Below are 21,770 nucleotides of genomic sequence, written 5' to 3'. Positions count from 1 at the left end.
TTGAAGGCTCGATCTGGAAAAACGGTTTGTGTTACAGGTAAATGCATCATTTTGATGATAATGATTGAGACAGATGTTCCTCAAAATAAAGAATGCATCAAATAAGAAATCACTTGTACATGCCAAAACAATTTCTAAATTTCAATGAAAAGATTCCCGAAAGAAAACTAATGTCCACAGAAACTGTTTTAGTACACTCGTCTCTTTTATGTCAAAACAGATTCCATGGGTCGTAAAAAGCAAATATCAATAAATTGAAATGATGGATAGCTGAAAAATTGTGATGACACCCGGTGTTTGTCAAAAGGAAAAAGCTTTACTGGTAGCAACCGCCACTCACACAATATTTCAGAAAAAAGTAAGTGTTTGTTTGTTGAACTCCGCATCAAGGAGTTTCCTGCCACACAAAGGCGGCCTGTAACACCTCGGTTCTGGACCTGACAATCATGTGATCAGTATCATGAGAAATTATTCATGTCGTCGGGGGTCGATTCCACGCTGTCAACCAAGTCAACTAATCAGCAACCACACAGACAAATTGTGATATAAACTACAATAAAACGCTGACTATTTATTTCAGATATTTATATCAACTTTCCAATATATACAGGTGGGAAGCAGTTTTCTCCTGAAAGATACATACAAGATAAACCATGTGACCAGGAGGGCAGGTCAATGGACAACCAACTTCACGATGCATGCTGGGAGGGGGACCTGAACATGGTGAGACGTATCTTGTCTGAGGGGCAGCTGGATGTCAACAGCAGGGACAGGCGGGAAAGGACACCGGTGATAGCGGCAGCATGCGCAGGACATAAGGACGTCGTAAAACTTCTCATAAATGCAGGAAGTAATGTGTCACTTGTTGAAGATCATGGTTACAACATTTTTCACATAGCCACTTGTATAGGACACTTGGGGATGGTAAAGCATATCTTATCACAGAATATCCTTGACATCAACAGTAGGACGAAGTGCAACAGGACACCTGTGATGATGGCAGCAAAAAGGGGTTATAGAAATGTGCTTGCCGTTCTTGTAAGTAAAGGAGCTGATGTGTCATTGAGAGATCGACGTGGTAACAACATCCTACTTTATACCTGTGCTGGGGGACAGGTGGAGATGGTGAAATATGTCCTCTCACTGAACAAGGTAGACATCAACAGAAGAGGACAACGTGGATGGACATCAGTGATGGTAGCAGCAAGACTGGGAAACAGAGAAATGTTGGACTTTCTTATAAGTAAAGGGAGTAATGTGTCACTGACGGCAAATGAAGATACCAACATCCTTCATGCGGCTTGCATTGGGGGACATTTGGAGATGGTTAAATACGTTGTCTCTCAGGATTTTGTAGACATCAATAGCAGACGTTGGAATGGGAAGACACCACTGATGTTGTCAGCAATAAAGGGACACAGAGATGTGTTTGATTTCGTTCTGAGCAGAGGGGGTAATATGTCAATGGTGACAAAAGAAGGCAAGAACATCCTTCACTTGGTCTGTCAGAATGGAAATCTAGACATGGTGAAGTTTATTCTTTCAAAGAACCTTCTGGACATTAACGCCAGGACTAACAAAGGTGATACAGCAACGTTGATAGCAAGACAAAAAAAGAACATTGAACTCTATGACTTTCTCGCATCACATGGAGGCAAATAAGTTACTTTTCTACGAAATCTACGTTTAGTATGACGTCAGGATATGTGTTTGAAATGTGTTCTTGTTTTGGCTGAAAATATGTGCCGGTTAAAACTTTTCTGTGTGTCTATATTGCCGAATTGTAAACATTTCAATTGTCTTTATGTGTAATAGTACCTGGTAGAAACACGTTTCTTTTAACTGCGTTTCGTACAGCGATAACAACAACCGCAAACTAGTTAAGTCAAAGAGATACAATGAATTCACCTGTCCACATATTTCAAATTCAGTTTATGTATATCATTACAATCAGATAGATACTAAGTCTTATTTCCAGCTGATGTTGGATCGGTTTTCCATATCTTACCAAGAGATAAATGTTTTATGTGTGTTGTCAATGACGAACCATTCCCTGTTATATATAGCCACATTCTTCATCATTCACCGATTTGACACAAGTCATATATTCGTCATTACCTGTTTCATGCCAAGTTCCACATAAACCATAAAATTGGGTGTTGATTTCCTCAGACCAGTTACTCTTCTTTTAATTTCAGGTACATTTTCTCTATTATTTCTAAATTTTCAAAACCCCATATTTCGGAATAGTAGAGAAGTAGAGGTAATACCGTAACATCAAAAGCCTTCAATAGAGAATCTTATGGTCGGTAAACGTTTCGTGCACTAGACAGTACGTTGATTCTGGTGCGTCTGCTGTTGGTGATTTCTGTGAAGATTTATACCAAAGTCTACTACTCAGATCATCAGATGATTGGTGCTGTACTTCTCAGTACACCTTATGGTGACCCCTGCTCTCATTGATCTCTAAGTAAAGTAAGAACTTCCTTACTTCTCTGATTATTGTTTAAGTAATAACACAACCCATTACAAATACAACAGTGTAACTGATCTTAAACCTACTCAACTGTATAAACACTGTCTCCTGTCCTGTATATATTCTTGTCAACCATACTATGTACTTCACTTGCTTGATAACGGTGTTAGAACCTACACCAAAACGTCGCTCCTAATTGTAATAAAGAAGTTGTTTGTCCATATGTCTCATCTTTACTCATTACAAATACAGTTACGTATTCTATCATAAACTCCAGATGGCAAAACATTACCAGTAATAACGTTTTTTAGTGCTGCGATTAGGCCATTTACAAAACGGTCCAGTGAACATAGTTCCCAGGAGCTAATGCATTGCACACAACCGGACATGTCATATTTGCAGGGGGATATGAGTATTTCATGCTTGTTTAAATTGTCTTAATATTTACGTATATTCTCATCCATACATTCTTGGTTCTCTGGTTTTGTTTTGTTTTTAATTTTTAAGACACATTTTTGCTCTATTATATTGCTTTCGAAATCGTCTGCATTCTATTCCGAACAAAGGTTTATCTTTTTTGCCTGTTTTTAACACTGGTGTCTCGGTAGTTTTGGGGTCGGTCCAGTTTCTCTTTTTTTATGTCCAGGTATGAGTATTCGAGTTGACCAGGCTTTGGGAAAATGTCCACCTTTCTTCTGAAAGAGAGGACCTGTGTAGATCTGGGGTACAAATAGGTCTTTAGCAACCAAAGTTTGCCGTACAAGGCGACTATGCTTGTCGTAAGAGGTGACTGACGTGATCGGATTGTCAGGTTCGCTGACTTAGTTGATGCATGTCATCGTATCCGAATTAGGTGAATCAATGATTATGATGTCAATCACAGGATTGGCTAGTCGATACTCGATTATTTACAAAACGCCTTTATATAGCGGTAACATTGCAACAAACAAACACATCTTAATAAGAGACTATATAGAATCGTATCTGCAAATGGATGCGTTAATTGAAGAATATTCCGCCAGCTTTAGAAAGGGTCTTCCAGAAATTCTTCAGCATGCAGTTCATTTATATATTTAATATTTGACTTCATTTTTCATTATTGAACTCGCTACTTATTTTAACAGTTCATTTCAAGACGGAGTATTTATATCGGAGAAAATGCTTAACATGACTAGCTGCTTTTAGCGAAAGATCTGGTTTTGGTGTCTGATAATGTTGTCTGTTTATTTGTTGTTTAACGTCGCACTCAGCAATTTTCTGGAAAAGAAATTGTGTGGATCGATGTTTGTGATGTGCGACGTTAAACAACAAACAAACAAACAGTGATTGAGATCATGATCATCGATCCTCAAAATTGGGATACGGAAATTGTATGAACCAAGTCAGCGGGCCTGACCACCCGATCCCGTTAGTCGCCTCTTACAAAAACCATGGGCTGCTGAAGGCCAATTCTTACCCGGAATCTTCACTGGGTAGCTGATAATGTTGTCAAGTTACAACGAAGATTAAATAAACTTCAAGACTATTCTATGATGTGAGGTCTGGATATCAATTTAGAACAAAGTAAAGTCGTCGTGTTTATAAAGGGCGGAACACTGTAAGCACTTCAAAGTAAACAGCCTCACCAGGTACTGGCTTCGTCCCCTTGAGAATGTCACTTCAGAAGCACCCTCATCAATGCCAAAAATGTTAGAAAGTATAAATTGATGGAAAACACCAAAATCGGGCTACATGAGTGAGTAAGATACTATTCCCACATGGTTTTGGGTATGTATGGATTGCACAATGTTACGTGTCAATTCCCAAATTGAAACAATATGTTAATCCAGAAAGATGTAAGTAAAAGAACCCAGTGTGAACAACCAGCAAGTGGTATACAATCAACAAGGGTATTACAAAAATTAACTAGGTACACATCAATACAAATTACTGCACAGCAATGACAGTGGCAGTACACAATATTGTGGGAGTACAATATATATTCAATGGCAATATAATATGATGGCAGTGGTCAGTATCAAATACAAAAATAAAGTGGTGATAGGATAAGTCAGTGACAAAAAGATATATTCACTCAGCGTCGACAACGGCCAAGCTTCCGGTAGGCAGGGAATCAGGGATGATGACCGATGTTCTCGAGAAACCTGGTACCTAAGCAAAGAAAAACGTAAGACACGAAATGTGTGAGAGATACGTAAACACGTTCTTGTTCCACTATAAATATACAACCAAACCAGCCACTGGACAGTTCAAGACAGTACTAATTGTATACGTTTCCTTGATATGTGTTGTTTTCTTATTGAATGTTAGGGCGCATACATTTCTAGATTTTCTTATTGTTTCAATTTGGAAGTCGAGAGGTTACACAATTATGGTCACCACATTCTTCACGTTACCTGATGATAATCATTCTCGAATATCAAGCTAAAGATATATGTCATTCAGTAAATAATTATTATAACTCTGTTCAATAGTTAATTGTTCTTATCATTTGATTGATGTTTTATGTGACATTTCTTTGCTATTTTCAAGACGAGAGATAAATATTTTATAGGTTTAGTCTATACTAAATCAATACGTGTCGTAAACAGTGTCGTCCTGCATGACTTGAAACGTGATATAGACAACACGTAGGACGTCACATGGTGATATATTATATTGGCTTTCTCCATCGTCAGGTTGGTGGCATATGTCAGAGGAAGCGTCTGGACATTTGTGTCCCGAGTGGTGCATCCTGTGCTTCTCTAAGATTTCTTCAGGATTTAAGCTTAATGTTTGTGCCAACCTTAAAATAAACCAGCTTAGTCCTCCTTATCCTCTATTCCGTCAGAATTTATAAATGTATGTATGTATGTATGTATGTATGTATGTATGTATGTATGTATGTATGTATGTATGTATGTATATACTGAACAACAAAAGTTCCTTTGACATTCAATAAGATTTAATGCAAAGTTAAGTTTTTTACCAAATCTGAAACAATTTCGGTTTGCAACAGATAAAAGACTCCTCTAAGTGTTCAAATGGTTTAATTTGCCATACTCACTTCAGAAAATGCGTGATTTCATAAAAAACATGAACATGCCAAAATGTCAATTTACAAATCAATAGCATGTGTGTACACAATCTGGTTGCGATGCAAGCAGCACATCTTCGTCTCGGGGAATGGACCAGGCGTCGCACAAAGTCCTGTGGGATACGTGTCCATATCTGCTGGATCAGGGGCGCGAGCCGGCCAGGGAATGACAGTTACGTTGTTTTGTTGAAGAGAATCCTAAACAAGCCAGGGATGCTTGTTGCAGTCACCTGTTGCTGGCTGGAATCGATTTCATGGGTTTGTTGTTCGAATCCAGATGTCATGTCGATTATTTTGGTTACGCATGGCCTTCCACTTCGAGGATGGTCTCTGACTGCATTGGACTGTATTGAAAACCAAAATACACAAAATATTGGTGTCTCAGGAACTTTTGTTGTTGAGTTTATATTGTATATTTTGTATAATTCCCTGATTATTCATATATACTTTTGTAGAATGATACCCACTGTCTGTTTACGCTGGTCAACAATACATGTTTTCTGTTTTGGTTTGTTTGTTGTTTAACGCCACACAGCAATATTTCAGCGATATTGCGACGGTCTGTAAATAAACCACTGGATGTTCTGGTCCAGACTCGATTATTTACAGACTGTCGTCATATAACTGAAATATGTCTGAGTGCGGCGTTAAACAACAAACAAACAAACAAACAGTGATTGAGATCATGAGCATCGATCTACTGAATTGGGATACAATGACATGTGTGAACCAAGTCAGCGAGCTTGACCACCTGATCCCGTTAGTCGCCTCTTACGACAAGCATAGTCGCCTGTTACGGCAATCATGGGTTGCTGAAGACCTATTCTCTACCTGGGTCTAAAGATAAATGTGTATGTACACAAACATAGATGCATATAAAGGTATACATCCAAACATACACATGAGCATCATCCGCATAATGCATGCAGACATGTAAGAACTAACACAACAATATATAGACTGACACTCAAGAAGGAACTGTAACCACAATAAATATACAGATGTTTGTTTGGGGCAACTTTTTCGATGCTATCCATTAACAGCCATGAATGCCATGCCCACGGTAACTATACAGATATGTTGGTATATCAACAAAAGCCCGTTGCATATAGAACATGATCATATAGTTTTTCTTACTTCTGACCAAAGGTTCCAACAAGCCCTTGTGTAGCCAAGTCTTGCAGTGTCACGACCCGATGTTTGAAGGCTCGATCTGGAAAATCGGTTTGTGTTACAGGTAACTGCATCATTATGTTTGAGACAAATGTTCCTCAAAATTAAGAATGCATTAACTTCTCTTATACATGCCACAACAATTTCTACATTTAATGTTAAATTTCCAGAAAGAAAACTATCATTCACAGAAACAGTACTCTCGTCGCTATTATTCGCTCAAACAGATAAAAAGCAAATAGTGATAAAATTTATATGAATGGATCACTGAAAATCAGTGATGACGCCTGATGTTTGCCAAAAGGGAAATGCGCTACCAACCGCCACTAACAATTTTCAGATAAAAGTTAGTGTTTGTTGGTTGCCTTTACTCCCCATCCATCAATACTGCTGTCATAAAAAGGTGGCCTGTAAACAATCGGTTCTGGACCTGACAATCATGTGATCAGTATCATGAGGATTTATTCATGTCGTTGGGGGTTGATTCCACGCTGTCAACCAAGTCAACTAATCACCAACCACACAGACAAAGTGTGATATAAACTACAATCAAACGCTGACTATTTATTTCAGATATTTATATCAACTTTCCAATATATACAGGTGGAAAGCAGTTCTCTCCTGAAAGATACATACAAGATAAACCATGTGACCAGGAGGGCAGGTCAATGGACAACCAACTTCATGATGCATGCTGGGAGGGGGACCTGAACATGGTGAGACGTATCTTGTCTGAGGGGCAGCTGGATGTCAACTGCAGGGACAGGCGGGAAAGATCATGGTTACAACATTTTTCACATAGCCACTTGTATAGGACATGTGGCGATGGTAAAGTATATCTTATCACAGAATATCCTTGACATCAACAGTAGGACGAAGTGCAACAGGACACCTGTGATGATGGCAGCAAATAGGAGTTATAGAAATGTGCTTGCCGTTCTTGTAAGTGAAGGAGCTGATGTGTCATTGAGAGATCGACGTGGTAACAACATCCTACATTATACCTGTGCTGGGGGACAGATGGAGATGGTGAAATATGTCCTCTCACTGAACAAGGTAGACATCAACAGAAGAGGACAACACGGATGGACATCATTGATGGTGGCAGCAAGACTGGGAAACAGAGAAATGTTGGACTTTCTTATGAGTAAAGGGAGTAATGTGTCACTGACGGCAAAGGAAGAAACCAACATCCTTCATGCGGCTTGCATTGGGGGACATTTGGAGATGGTTAAATACGTTGTCTCTCAATATTTTGTAGACATCAATAGCAGACGTTGGAATGGGAAGACAGCATTGGGGCTCTCAGCACAGCGGGCACCTAGAGAAGTGTTTGACTTCATATTGAGAAGAGGAGGTAATATGTCAATGGTGACTTATAATGGTGAGAACATCCTTCACTTGGTCTGTACTAAGGGAACTCTAGACATGGTTAAGTATATCTTTTCAAAGAACCTTCTGAACATTAACGCCAGGACCAAACAAGGAGACACAGCAGGTTGATTGCGAAACGAAGAAAGAACAGTTAAGTGCATAACTTTCTCGTGTCGCATGGTGGTCTATAGGTGCCTTCATTTGTACCATTATCCATGTTTAGTATGATGTAAGGAAATAGTGTGTTTGAATAGTTTGAAATGTGGTTCCAATTTCTTTTTGGAAAGAACATATGTACCAGATTAAACTGTTCTGTGAGTCTCATATTCATCGTTAACTTGCTGTTATATATATATTTTAGAAACATACCATGTGAAGCATCATGTTATTATAATAATGAAAAATAAATACTCACTTAACTTCAAATGTCCATCTACTTTTCTCAGTCAGAACTGCTTGACATAGATATGAAGGAACATATAAGGGCATCTGTGACATTGATCCAGTCTATGGAAAGAGAAGGGCATCTGTACATTCTTCAATTGTCTTTAACTCAGGAAGATGGTGCCCAATTATTAGGCCAAATGGCTAGTGACCTTTAAATGATGTCTAATTAGGAGATCAACCTACTGTGCTTTTAAATTTGATGTAGTCCCACTGTAGAATAGATATCTCATATTTTAATTTGGAGTCGAGCGCTTTAGCACAAGGTTTCAAATATATAAATAAGAGGTATCTACTTTACAGTGGGACATATCAAATTTCAAAACACAGTAGCTTTATCTCCATTCTACCATGAGGTCAACAACGGTTTGAAAACGGTGCTCTCTTGCAAGTCGTAACAACACAGGGTGCGCTGGTCTGCAATCTAAGAACATTCCGAAAAGTGGTCACAGGTGGTTATATATGTAACACTTATTGCTTAAGTTGAAGATTAAAAAGAACATAGTCGTGAGTAGTTCAAAATAAGTGTTCAAAACACTTAGTTTATTCAAAATGAAGTTGACAAATAGCACTCCAAACTTAGTCCAAGGACAGATGTTTTAATTTCTACCAAACCGCTCTGCACTGTTTGAAATGACCATGACCGTTATTAGTTAAAAGAAGCAAGATGACAACCCAGATCTATAATGTGATTCGACATTAACCTGTAGATTTACTGGGAATGGTCGAGTCTGCTGGTGCAATATGATTACCACTGGAACTGAGTATGACTGAACAGCCGCTGTTTAGGCTGCAGACGAGCTGGATATTTTGACACGAGGTATCTGCAGTTTGATTGTCGTCTATATCACAATCTGTATATGTGTGGTTGGTCATCAGGTGGTCATACCCCGACGACGTGGATCATTTCCTATAATTCAAATCACTGGATTGTCTGGTCCAGACCAGATTGTTTACAGGCCGCCGTCGTATGATAGGAGCGACGTGAGGCAACAAACACACACTTTCTTATTTCTGATCAATTTCTGTGAGTGGCGGATGCTTTCGGCAGAGCAGGACCTACTTACCCTTTTGGCCAACACTTCCGATGAAAAACTTAAAAATGTATTCAACATTTTCATCACAACTTGGTACATGTATTAATCAGGGGCTGAAGTGGTGCCTGTTGCTATTTAGGAATATTTTAAAAATAATTCTGTTTCCACGGCAACAAGTTTGACTTTGACTCTGTTCACATTGGTGTGTTTGCCCGAATCATATCTCAAAAATGATTAGGTATTATTTCATGAGACTTTGCACATATAAAGACAAGGTTGTCGACTGGTGCCTGTTGCTATTTATGGATTTTTAGAATTTTTATATTTTCCCCTTTATTTGGCAACATGGTTTGACTTGCACACTGTTCATATGTGTGTGTTTGTCCAGACCATATCTCTGAAACTAAAAGGTATTCTTTCATGACAACTTGACCACACAAAAACAAGGTTATAAAATGGTGCCTTTTCCTATTTTGGGACTATTTGAATTTAAATTTTTTGATAACTCAATAACCACTAATGTATACGGACAAAAAGATTAAATATAATTCTCTCATCAAGTTTGACTTAAAGTAACACTCTTTTTTGTTTGTTCAGATTTGTGGGGGCCAGCAGGATTAGTCATCTGCTTCAGTGATGTAGTTTAGCTAAAAGAGGGTGTTGTTGGTTCGATCCTCGTTCGCGTCCTAGCAAAAGATATACAAAGAAAGATAATAAACCCGAAAACTTACAGCCAACAGATTGGCCATTTGTTGTTTCGTTTACCGCTTTCCGGTATACTCCTTGTAACAATATCTGGGACTGCTGGTAGAAATCTGCGCAAGAAGTGCTTCAATTCCATATATATTCATATACCTTTTCCCTATCTGCCCACAGCCATGTAAAAGTTAAGGTGTAAAAATAGGACTTGTATAACTTAAAAATAGCTGTATTATACAGCAGCGTAATTCTGTATGTGTCTTTGTGTACACAATGTGCATTTCTATGACCAGGGTTTATTGTAATAAACTAAATTTAGTTTTGCAAACATTGAACATTGTTATATTGAAAATTGTGATCCCTGTCGATACAGCATCCGGAAATATTGTCCCCTCACACGAAGGCCCGTTGTGTGCTTTTATTTGTTTGTTGTTTAACGTCGCAGTCAGCAACATTTCAGATATATGACAACGTCCAGTAAATTATCGAGTCTATTTTGTGCAACGCCCCAATCCGTCCAGGTATGTATCAAGCCATCGACCAACCGATCCATTCAGTTGCACGGTACGGCAATTTTGTTCTGTTTCCTCCACAGCTATTTACTAAACAGCATACATAGTACACAAAAAAGGACTGCTGGAAAAACATGCCCATAAGCGTTTCACAATTTACAGCTCCTCCCCATTTCATATCAAGCCAAATTGACGGTAAGGGGTACAAAATGGACATGCACAATCTAAAAATATATTTGAACATCAACATTAGAGGCCATGTGAAATACTGTTTAAATCCTTTTGATAATTAGGATATAAACCTTCTGTGTTTTGAAATTTGATATTGTCCCAATGTAGTGTAGATACCTCTTATTATAATTTGGAACCGAGCGCTTAATATATGTGAAAGTGGTTTCCATAGCCAAAAGGAAACCACTTTTTATCCAATCAGAATCAAGTATTTAGCAATGTCATGGTAAAATTTCAAATAATCACTGTTCATTATTGTGGTCTGTGTATACATGTGATAGTGTTGGTCGCGGAGAGAAGGTTGATGGTGACCAGCCGATCACACAATCACAAAATCAAATAATCACAATCCCTGACATTAAAAAATATAATGTAACATCTATTTTTTCTGCCACATTTCACGCTGGAAACGTTTTTACATAAGTGCATCAACGCCAGAGAGTGACCAGTCTCGACAATGCGACAAAACAGATTCCATTGGCCATCAAAGATAAAACAGTAGTGAAAATTATATAAATGGATCATTGGAGATCAAAGATGACACCTGGTTTTCTCAAAAAGGTTAAGCCTACGAGTTCCGCCCGCCACTCACACCTGTGGCAACAGAAAACCTGTTCATGGTTGCATATGATCCTGTGTATTGTATTGGGTCACAAACCAGGAAATGGCAAGAGGAGTTGGTCGATGAAGTGGGTGGCTGACCAATTTGACCAGCTGGACTGAGAGTTTCTTGGGCTTCAGTTCTGTCCAACAAAACGTTGATATAGTGTCTGCTTTGTTCACAATATGCCTATGTTCACCAAGCATTAGAAATTGTATTGTTTTATTTGTTTTGAAACCCACAAAACATGTGTAAGTTTGCCTCAACAAATTTTTACAGAAACACATAAAGGAACAATGGAGTGAGTCCAAATTTATTTTGAGTTACGTCGTTACTGTATCAGCCACAAAGCGTTGAGAACATTGTTATCGTATACATGTTGAATGTATCGATGTATCATACAGGAAACATTTTCATTATGGTGGCACGTGGTCCTGTGTATTGTATAAGAATCACAAATTAGGCACAAGTTATGCAGCGTTGTTTGCAGAGAGTAGGTGGATGGAGGATTAGTTTGACTAACGTGGTGAGTTTTTCTAGGGTTTCGTCAGATCCTGCAAAATACTGAAACACAGTTTAAATGTGGTTTCTTTTTGTTAGACAAGTGACTTCCTTCGAAGAGTCCCTGTTCACCCAGCAGTGAAAGGGTGCCCTGTATAGTGAGATGGTCGTGTGTCCATAAACCTTGAAGCTTCTCATGTGTTAACCCCCAGGAAGCTGAGAATTATCATCGATTGCACATTCATTATTATTCATTTTTGCTTTGTTTTTTAGATCAGTCGAGACAAGATGCTTTATTATAAAAGACATAGGGAGCACAAAAATCAGATGGCCGCTGCTGCTGAGAAAACGAGACCAAACATGACTGTGGTGTAATCACGCATATGTGACTGAAAACCATGCCTCATAAGGCTGCTTGGTTTGTGTAGAACGATAGCTGAGAACGATAATCTACTGCACTTTCTTTTATTACGTTTCTTTTCTTTTAAATCAATCGAGAAAATATTTTTTACGGATGTCCCTTTATGCTTATAAAACGAGACAGAACATGACCACTGTGTCACATGAACAGGCGCATATTACATCAGAGGTGAATATTTCCTGTGCATGGACGAGTGTGAAACATTACAATATGCAGTACTTCTATGTATATTTTTTTAGATTGTTCATGGCCTTTTTTTTACCCCTTACCGTCCACTTGGCTTGATGGTGGCACGTGGTCCTGTGTACGACGCCGTATACATGAGTATACATTGAGTTATCAAAAAAATATATATTCAAATAGTCTCTAAATAGCAAAAGGCACCATTTGACAACCTTGTTTTTGTGTGGTCAAGGTGTCATGAAAGATTACCTTTTAGTTTCAGAGATATGGTCTGGACAAACATACACATATGAACAGTGAGCAAGTCAAACCATGTTGCCAAATAAAGGGTAAAATATAAAAAAATATAAAAATCCTTAAATAGCACCAGTCGACAACCTTGTCTTTATATGTGCAAAGTCTCATGAAATAATACCTGATCATTTTCGAGATATGATTCGGACAAACACACCAGTGTGAACAGAGTCAAAGTCAAACTTGTTGCCATGGAAACAGAATTTAAAAAAAAATATTCCTAAATAGCAAAAGGTGCCACTTCAGCCCCTGTTTAATAAATGTATCATATTTGGAAGAAAAATATTTCACGGTTTTCAAGTAATGCTCCGGAACCGAAATACACCTGGACGGATGGAGGGACGGACAGACAGGGAGGGACGGACAGACAGAAAGACCAGACGATGACCCCCCGTATTATATGCCAGGGGAAATAACAAGGCCAATACAACCGAAAACATGATTGACCTTTTCTTGGAATAGTTCACATAAAGTGATATTAGATGGACAGAACAGGAGATTGTTGACATGCTGAGTGCCGCTTCTGCTGATGACGTGGTGAATGAGGTCAACGAAACGTAATATAAAAACAACTGAATGATTATAGCTTATATTTGAACAGCACCGATACATGTAAAAGATCTTTCCGTCAGTAAAACGTGGGATTTCGGGGGCAGAATAGGGTCCCACTTATAGTAAGCATCAATGAAAGGGGATCGGGTGGCTACAAGTGGATAAAGTGGATAATAGTGTCGACCTGTAAAATTGCCTGGACTACATTATTCGTTGTTATTCGCCGTGTTACAGCTGAAATATTGCTGACTGCACCATGTAAGCGCGTTTCATAATAGTTAAGTTTAGAGAAAGTGATGTGACACAACGTCAACCACAGTGCTAAGTGATGATATTGCAACTACCAAATCAAATAGCCTCAACTCACAAGTACTGAGGGGGCACCGGTGACCCAGTCGTTGAATGCGCCGCGATTCGCTGTGAAGAGTTGCGTCTCTTGGGCATTCCAGCAACCTATGATTATGGGTTCGACCAGAAACCTATGATTATGGTTTCGAATCCTGGATCGCCCCGATTATGTTTCTAGGTTTGTTAGCACATTACCCGCGCTCGTGGGTTTCACCGACCTGCATCACTTCGAGCTTATTAAGCTGACACACCGTGATATAACTGGAATAATGTTATAAGCCACGTTTACCGTAACTCACGCACTCACTCACAAGTAATGATAATGTCACATCCAGGCGGGCGAAAAGTACGTTTCAACAAGCGTTAGCATCTTGCAACACAATATTTTAACAAGTAATTCATGCAAATGCAATGATTTATCATTTTTGTTTCATCAAAGCTGACACCTTCATCGAGAATACATCACGAATGCAACCCTACTTAACACTGGTGTCTCGGTAGTTTTGGGGTCGGTCCAGTTTCTCTTTTTTTATGTCCAGGTAGGAGTATTCGAGTTGACCAGGCTTTGGGAAAATGTCCACCTTTCTTCTGAAAGAGAGGACCTGTGTAGATCTGGGGTACAACTAGGTCTTTAGCAACCAAAGTTTGCCGTACAAGGCGACTATGCTTGTCGTAAGAGGTGACTGACGTGATCGGATTGTCAGGTTCGCTGACTTAGTTGATGCATGTCATCGTATCCGAATTAGGTGAATCAATGATTATGATGTCAATCACTGGATTGGCTAGTCGATACTCGATTATTTACAAAACGCCTTTATATAGCGGTAACATTGCAACAAACAAACACATCTTAATAAGAGACTATATAGAATCGTATCTGCAAATGGATGCGTTAATTGAAGAATAATCCGCCAGCTTTAGAAAGGGTCTTCCAGAAATTCTTCAGCATGCAGTTCATTTATATATTTAATATTTGACTTCATTTTTCATTATTGAACTCGCTACTTATTTTAACAGTTCATTTCAAGACGGAGTATTTATATCGGAGAAAATGCTTAACATGACTAGCTGCTTTTAGCGAAAGATCTGGTTTTGGTGGCTGATAATGTTGTCTGTTTATTTGTTGTTTAACGTCGCACTCAGCAATTTTCTGGAAAAGAAATTGTGTGGATCGATGTTTGTGATGTGCGACGTTAAACAACAAACAAACAAACAGTGATTGAGATCATGATCATCGATCCTCAAAATTGGGATACGGAAATTGTATGAACCAAGTCAGCGGGCCTGACCACCCGATCCCGTTAGTCGCCTCTTACAAAAAGCATGGGCTGCTGGAGGCCAATTCTTACCCGGAATCTTCACAGGGTAGATTATAATGTTGTCAAGGTACAACGAAGATTAAATAAACTTCAAGACTATTCTATGATGTGAGGTGTGGATATCAATTTAGAACAAAGTAAAGTCATCGTGTTTAGAAAGGGCGGCACACTGTAAGCACTTCAAAGTAAACAGCCTCACCAGGTACTGGCTTCGTCTCTTGAGAATGTCACTTCAGAAGCACCCTCATCAATGCCAAAAATGTTAGAAAGTATAAATTGATGGAAAACACCAAAATCGGGCTACATGCGTGAGTAAGATACTATTCCCACATGGTTTTGGGTATGTATGGATTGCACAATGTTACGTGTCAATTCCCAAATTGAAACAATATGTTAATCCAGAAATATGTAAGTAAAAGAACCCAGTGTGAGCAACCAGCAAGCAATATAAAATCAACAAGGGTATTACAAAAATTAACTAGGTTTACACATCAATACAAATTACTGCACAGCAATGACAGTGGCAGTACACAATATTGTGGGAGTACAATATATATTCAATGGCAATATAATATGATGGCAGTGGTCAGTATCAAATACAAAAATAAAGTGGTGATAGGATAAGTCGGTGACAAAAAGATATATTCACTCAGCGTCGACAACAGCCAAGCTTCCGGTAGGGGCTAGGCAGGGAATCAGGGATGATGACCGATGTTCTCGAGAAACCTGGTACCTAAGCAAAGAAAAACGTAAGACACGAAATGTGTGAGAGATACGTTAACACGTTCTTGTTCCACTATAAATATACAACCAAACCAGCCACTGGAAAGTTCCAGACAGTACTAATTGTATACGTTTCCTTGATATGTGTTGTGTTCTTATTGAATGTTTTGGCGCGTACATTTCTAGATTTTCTTATTGTTTCAATTTGGAAGTCGAGAGGTAACACAATTATGGTCACCACATTCTTCACGTTACCTGATGATAATCATTCTCGAATATCATGGGAAAGATATATGTCATACAGTAAATAATCATTGTAAATCTGTTGAATACTTATTTGTTCTTATCATTTGATTGATGTTTTATTGACATTTCATTGCTATTTTCAAGACGAGAGACAAATATTTTATAGGTTTAGTCTATACTGAATCATTACATGTCGTATACAGTGTCGTTCTGCACGACTTGAAACGTGATAGAGACAACACGAGGGATGTCACATGGTGATATATTATATTGGCTATATCCATCGTCAGGTTGGTGGTATATGTCAGAGGAAGCGTCTGGACATTTGCGTCCGGAGTGGTGCATCCTGTGCTTCTCTAAGATTTCTTAAGGATGAAGTGTCTCGGTGACAATGGGAACATGCTTCTGATAGTAGCAGCTTATTCTGTTATTACATTGTCAACGTGCTTGAAGGTTCCATGCCGCTTTTTTGTAAGGGACACAACGATTCTAAATTATGTCACTATTGGGAACATTGGCTTTAAGTTGTGCCAAGTCAGATGTATTGAACAAGGTGGCTGTTTGAGTTTTGAATACGATTTGGAACTTTTAACCTGCCACCTACTGAGTGCTGAATCAAAGAATGTTGAGAAGAATGCAGGACACATATTTCATCTTAGGAATCAAACCGACGTAAGTTTATCACATGGTGTGTTAATTTACCAAGAAACCCATAATAATATGCACCATACAACAGTATGATAAAATCAATTACATGAATGCTTATTACCACAGAATATCATTTTCTTTTCAGAAACAGAATTTAGCTGAAAGCTACGTTTTTGCCATTTGGTCTAACTAACACAGCATTGTCATGAATTTGTACATTCTGCCATATTTAATTTTTTATATTTCTATTTTGATACTTAACTACCATAAAATGTTTGTAAACAATTCACAAGACACATAGAATGACACATGTATGAACGAAACTCACAGTTTATAAATCCACATATTAAGCTATGAACAATAAGCAATGGTTATATAGATAGGTATGTCTTTGTGAACAGAACTTGCATGTTATATACACAGTTTTATGCATATATGAACAGTACCCTCAATTATTATATCCCTAAATGAACAAAACGTTATCCCTCTTTAATGCTTAATGTTTGCACCAACCTAATATTAACTTACTTTAGCTTTTGTTTGTATGTTGTTTAACGCCGCACTTAGCAATATTCCAGCTACATGACGACGATCTATAATAATCGAGTCTGGAACAGATAATCAAGTGATTGACATCATGAGCATCGATCTACGCATTTTCGATATTTGCGACATCAACTAAGTCAGTTAGCCTGGTCACCCGATCCCGTTAGTCGCCTCTCACGACATAAGGACAGGATATAAGGACGTCGTAAAACTTCTCATAAATGCAGGAAGTAATGTGTCACTTGTTGAAGATCATGGTTACAACATTTTTCACATAGCCACTTGTATAGGACACTTGGGGATGGTAAAGTATATCTTATCACAGAATATCCTTGACATCAACAGTAGGACGAAGTGCAACAGGACACCTAGCAATATTCCAGCTACATGACGACGATCTATAATAATCGAGTCTGGAACAGATAATCAGGTGATTGACATCATGAGCATCGATCTACGCATTTTCGATATGGTGACATCAACTAAGTCAGTTAGCCTGGTCACCCGATCCCGTTAGTCGCCTCTCACGACATGCAAAGTCGGCTTTTATGGCAAGTATGGGTTGCTGAAGACCTATTCTCTACCCAGAAATTCACGGGTCTAACAATAAATGTGTTATTGTTTGTGTGCAATATGTACACAAACAGTTATGTTTATAAACGTATACACACAAACAAACATATGAGCATCATCCACATTATGTATGCAGACATGTAAGAACAAAACCAACAATATATACACAGAAGCACAAACAAGAACAATAACCACAACAAATATGCAGATGTTTCCATATTGCAAACATGTCCATACTATCTATTTACAGACATCACACATAAAAGCCATACCAAAAGTAACTATACTTACTCTTGTGCCAGCAACCCATCATTGCTGTAAAAGGTGACTATGCTTGTCGCAAGAGGCGACTAACGGGATTGGGTCGTCAGGCTCGCTGACTTGGTTGATGCATGTCACCATATACAAAATTGGTAGATCGATGCTCATGATGTCAATCACTGGATTGTCTGGTCCAGACTCCATTATTTATAGACCGCCGTCATATAGCTGGAATATTGCTGAGTGCGGCGTTAAACAACAAACAAACAAAACCCGTTGCATATAGAACACACATACATTATGATCATGTACTTTTTCTTACTTCTGACTAAAGGTTCCAACTGGCTCTTGTGTAGCTAAGTCTTGCAGTGTCACGTCTCGATGTTTGAAGGCTCGATCTGGAAAAACGGTTTGTGTTACAGGTAATTGCATCATTTTGTTGATAATGATTGAGACAGATGTTCCTCAAAATAAAGAATGCATCAAATAAGAAATCACGATACATGCCAAAACAATTTCTAAATTTCAATGTAAAGTTTCCCGAAAGAAAACTATTGTCCACAGAAACTGTTCAAGTACACTCGTCTCTTTTATGTCGAAACAGATCCAATGGGTCGTAAAAAGCAAATATCGATAAAATTGAAATGTTGGACAACTGAAAAATTGTGATGACACCCGGTGTTCGTGTTTGTTTCTTGAACTCCACATCAAGGAGTTTCCTGCCATACAAAGGCGGCCTGTAACACATCGGTTCTGGACCTGACAATCATGTGATCAGTATCATGATAAATTATTCATGTCGTCGGGGGTCGATTCCACGCTGTCAACCAAGTCAACTAATCAGCAACCACACAGACAAATTGTGATATAAACTACAATCAAACGCTGACTATTTATTTCAGATATTTATATCAACTTTCCAATATATACAGGTGGAAAGCAGTTCTCTCCTGAAAGATACATACAAGATAAACCATGTGACCAGGAGGGCAGGTCAATGGACAACCAACTTCACGATGCATGCTGCGAGGGGAACCTGAACATGGTGAGACGTATCTTGTCTGAAGGACAGCTGGATGTCAACAGCAGGGACCGGCGGGAAAGGACACCGGTGATGGCGGCAGCATGCGCAGGACATAAGGACGTCGTAAAACTTCTCATAAATGCAGGAAGTAATGTGTCACTTGTTGAAGATCATGGTTACAACATTTTTCACATAGCCACTTGTATAGGACAGGTGGCGATGGTAAAGTATATCTTATCACAGAATATCCTTGACATCAACAGTAGAACGAAGTGCAACAGGACACCTGGGATGATGGCAGCAAACAGGAGTTATAGAAATGTGCTTGCCGTTCTTGTAAGTGAAGGAGCTGATGTGTCATTGAGAGATCAACGTGGTAACGACATCCTACATTATACCTGTGCTGGGGGACAGGTGGAGATGGTGAAATATGTCCTCTCACTGAACAAGGTAGACATCAACAGAAGAGGACAACACGGGTGGACATCAGTGATGGTGGCAGCAATACTGGGAAACAGAGAAATGTTGGACTGTCTTATAAGTAAAGGGAGTAATGTGTCACTGACAGCAAATAAAGATACCAACATCCATCATGCGGCTTGCATTGGGGGACATTTGGAGATGGTTAAATACGTTGTCTCTCAGGATTTTGTAGATATCAATAGCAGACGTTGGAATGGGAAGACAGCATTGATGCGCTCAGCACAGCGGGCACATAGAGAAGTGTTTGACTTCATATTGAGAAGAGGAGGTAATATGTCAATGGTGACTTATAAAGGCGAAAACATCCTTCACTTGGTCTGTAAAAACACTAAGGGAACCCTAGACATGGTTAAGTATATCTTTTCAAAGAACCTTCTGAACATTAACGCCAGGACCAAACAAGGGGACACAGCAGCGTTGATTGCAAAACGAAGAAAGAACAGTGAAGTGCATAACTTTCTCGTGTCGCATGGTGGTCTATAGGTGCCTTCATTTGTACCATTATCCATGTTTAGTATGATGTAGGGAAATAGTGTGTGTGAATAGTTTGAAATGTTTTTCCAATTTCTTTTTGGATAGAAAATATGTACCAGATTAAACTGTTCTGTGAGTCTCATATTCATCGTTAACTTGCTGTTATATATATATTTTAGAAACATACCATGTAAAGCATCATGTTATTATAATAATGGAAATACATACTCACTTAACTTCAAATGTCCATCTACTTTTCTCAGTCAGAACTGATTGCCACAGATATGAAGGAACATATAAGATTATCTGTGACATTGATCCAGTCTATGGAAAGAGAAGGGCATCTGCACATTCTTCAATTGTGTCTCAAGAAGATGGTGCTCAATTATTATGCTAAATGGCTAGTGACCTTTAAATGATGTCTAATTAGGAGCTCAACCTACTGTGCTTTTAAATTTGATGTAATCCCACTGTAGAATAGATATCTCATATTGTCATTTGGAGCTGAGAACTTTAGCACAAGGTTTCAAATATATAAATAAGAGGTATCTACTTTACAGTGGGACATATCAAATTTCAAAACACAGTAGCTTTATCTCCATTCTACCATGACGGCAACAACGGTTTGAAAACGGTGCTCTCTTGCAAGTCGTAACAACACAGGGTGTGCTGGTCTGCAATCTAAGAACGTTCCGAAAATGGTCACAGGTAGTTATATATGTAACGCTTATTGCTTAAGTTGAAGATTAAAAAGAACATAGTCGTGAGTAGTTCAAAATAAGTGTTCAAAACACTTAGTTTTCTCAAAATGAAGTTGACAAATAGCACTCCAAAATTAATCCATGGACAGATGTTAATTTCTACAAAACCGCTCTGCACTGTTTGAAATGACGATGTAATTTCTTGGAATTAAGCGAGAGAGGTCACATCTTGGAAATCGAACATGCCATTTCCATTGTAGGGGTGCCTGGTTGTAGAAAAAGGTATTAAAATGCTAAACAAATATATTTCTACAACAAAACTTCATGAATAAACATTCTATTATATATTTAACATGTGTAAGTGTTAGTTTAAATATGTTAGCAATTACCTCCAGTAAACAATAATAAAACCAAAATAAATGCCTGTCCACCCCGAACTTGGCTGTGGCAGAACTTGACCTACATCATGGTTACTCACACCTCACAGCTGTCAGAGGCTGACAATTTTGTGTACATGTTCTCCGTAATTAGTTAAAAGAAGCAAGATGACAACCCAGATCTATGATGTGGTTCAACATTAACCTGTAGATTTACTGGGAATGGTCGAGTCTGCTGGTACAATATGATTACCACTGCAACTGAGTATGACTGAACAGCCGCTGTTTAGGCTGCAGACGAGCTGGATATTTTGGCACGAGGAATCTGCATGGTGGGACCTGTCAATTTCAAGATTTCATGGATTCAAAGCCAGAGAGTGAAAGAAATGAGACATTTGTGGCCCAGAAATAGAAATGATTTTCACCAAATTTGACTTCAATGATGTCGGGACATTGTTTTCGTGGCTTTTCGA

At 38.6% G+C, this 21,770-nt stretch overlaps 1 protein-coding gene across 1 annotated transcript; it reads left to right on the top strand.

The window, feature by feature from the left end:
• The first annotated feature begins 720 nt into the window (after positions 1-720).
• Positions 721-20,228, top strand: LOC124148394 (serine/threonine-protein phosphatase 6 regulatory ankyrin repeat subunit B-like). The gene is made up of 4 exons (XM_048398622.1): positions 721-1,582; positions 7,329-7,441; positions 7,575-8,082; positions 19,171-20,228. Exons 1-4 carry the CDS (start codon positions 721-723, stop codon positions 20,226-20,228), a joined length of 2,541 nt encoding a protein of 846 aa, XP_048254579.1.
• The last annotated feature ends 1,542 nt before the right edge of the window (positions 20,229-21,770 follow it).

This window comes from Haliotis rufescens, unplaced genomic scaffold (assembly GCF_023055435.1).
Source record: "Haliotis rufescens isolate VD_foot unplaced genomic scaffold, xgHalRufe1.0.p SCAF_18, whole genome shotgun sequence".
NCBI classification, from domain to species: Eukaryota; Metazoa; Mollusca; class Gastropoda; order Lepetellida; family Haliotidae; genus Haliotis; species Haliotis rufescens.
The sequence above is the reverse complement of the archived record's forward strand: the minus strand, read 5'-3'. Positions and strand labels throughout refer to the sequence as shown.

Excerpts from the sequence above, each read along its gene's own strand:
- LOC124148394 (XM_048398622.1), top strand. The coding sequence starts at position 721 with ATGGTGAGACGTATCTTGTCTGAGGGGCAGCTGGATGTCAACAGCAGG. Across the intron at positions 1,583-7,328 it reads TAACGCCAGGACTAACAAAG|GTGGAAAGCAGTTCTCTCCT; the intron begins GTGATACAGCAA and ends CAATATATACAG. Across the intron at positions 7,442-7,574 it reads GGGAGGGGGACCTGAACATG|AATATCCTTGACATCAACAG; the intron begins GTGAGACGTATC and ends ATCTTATCACAG.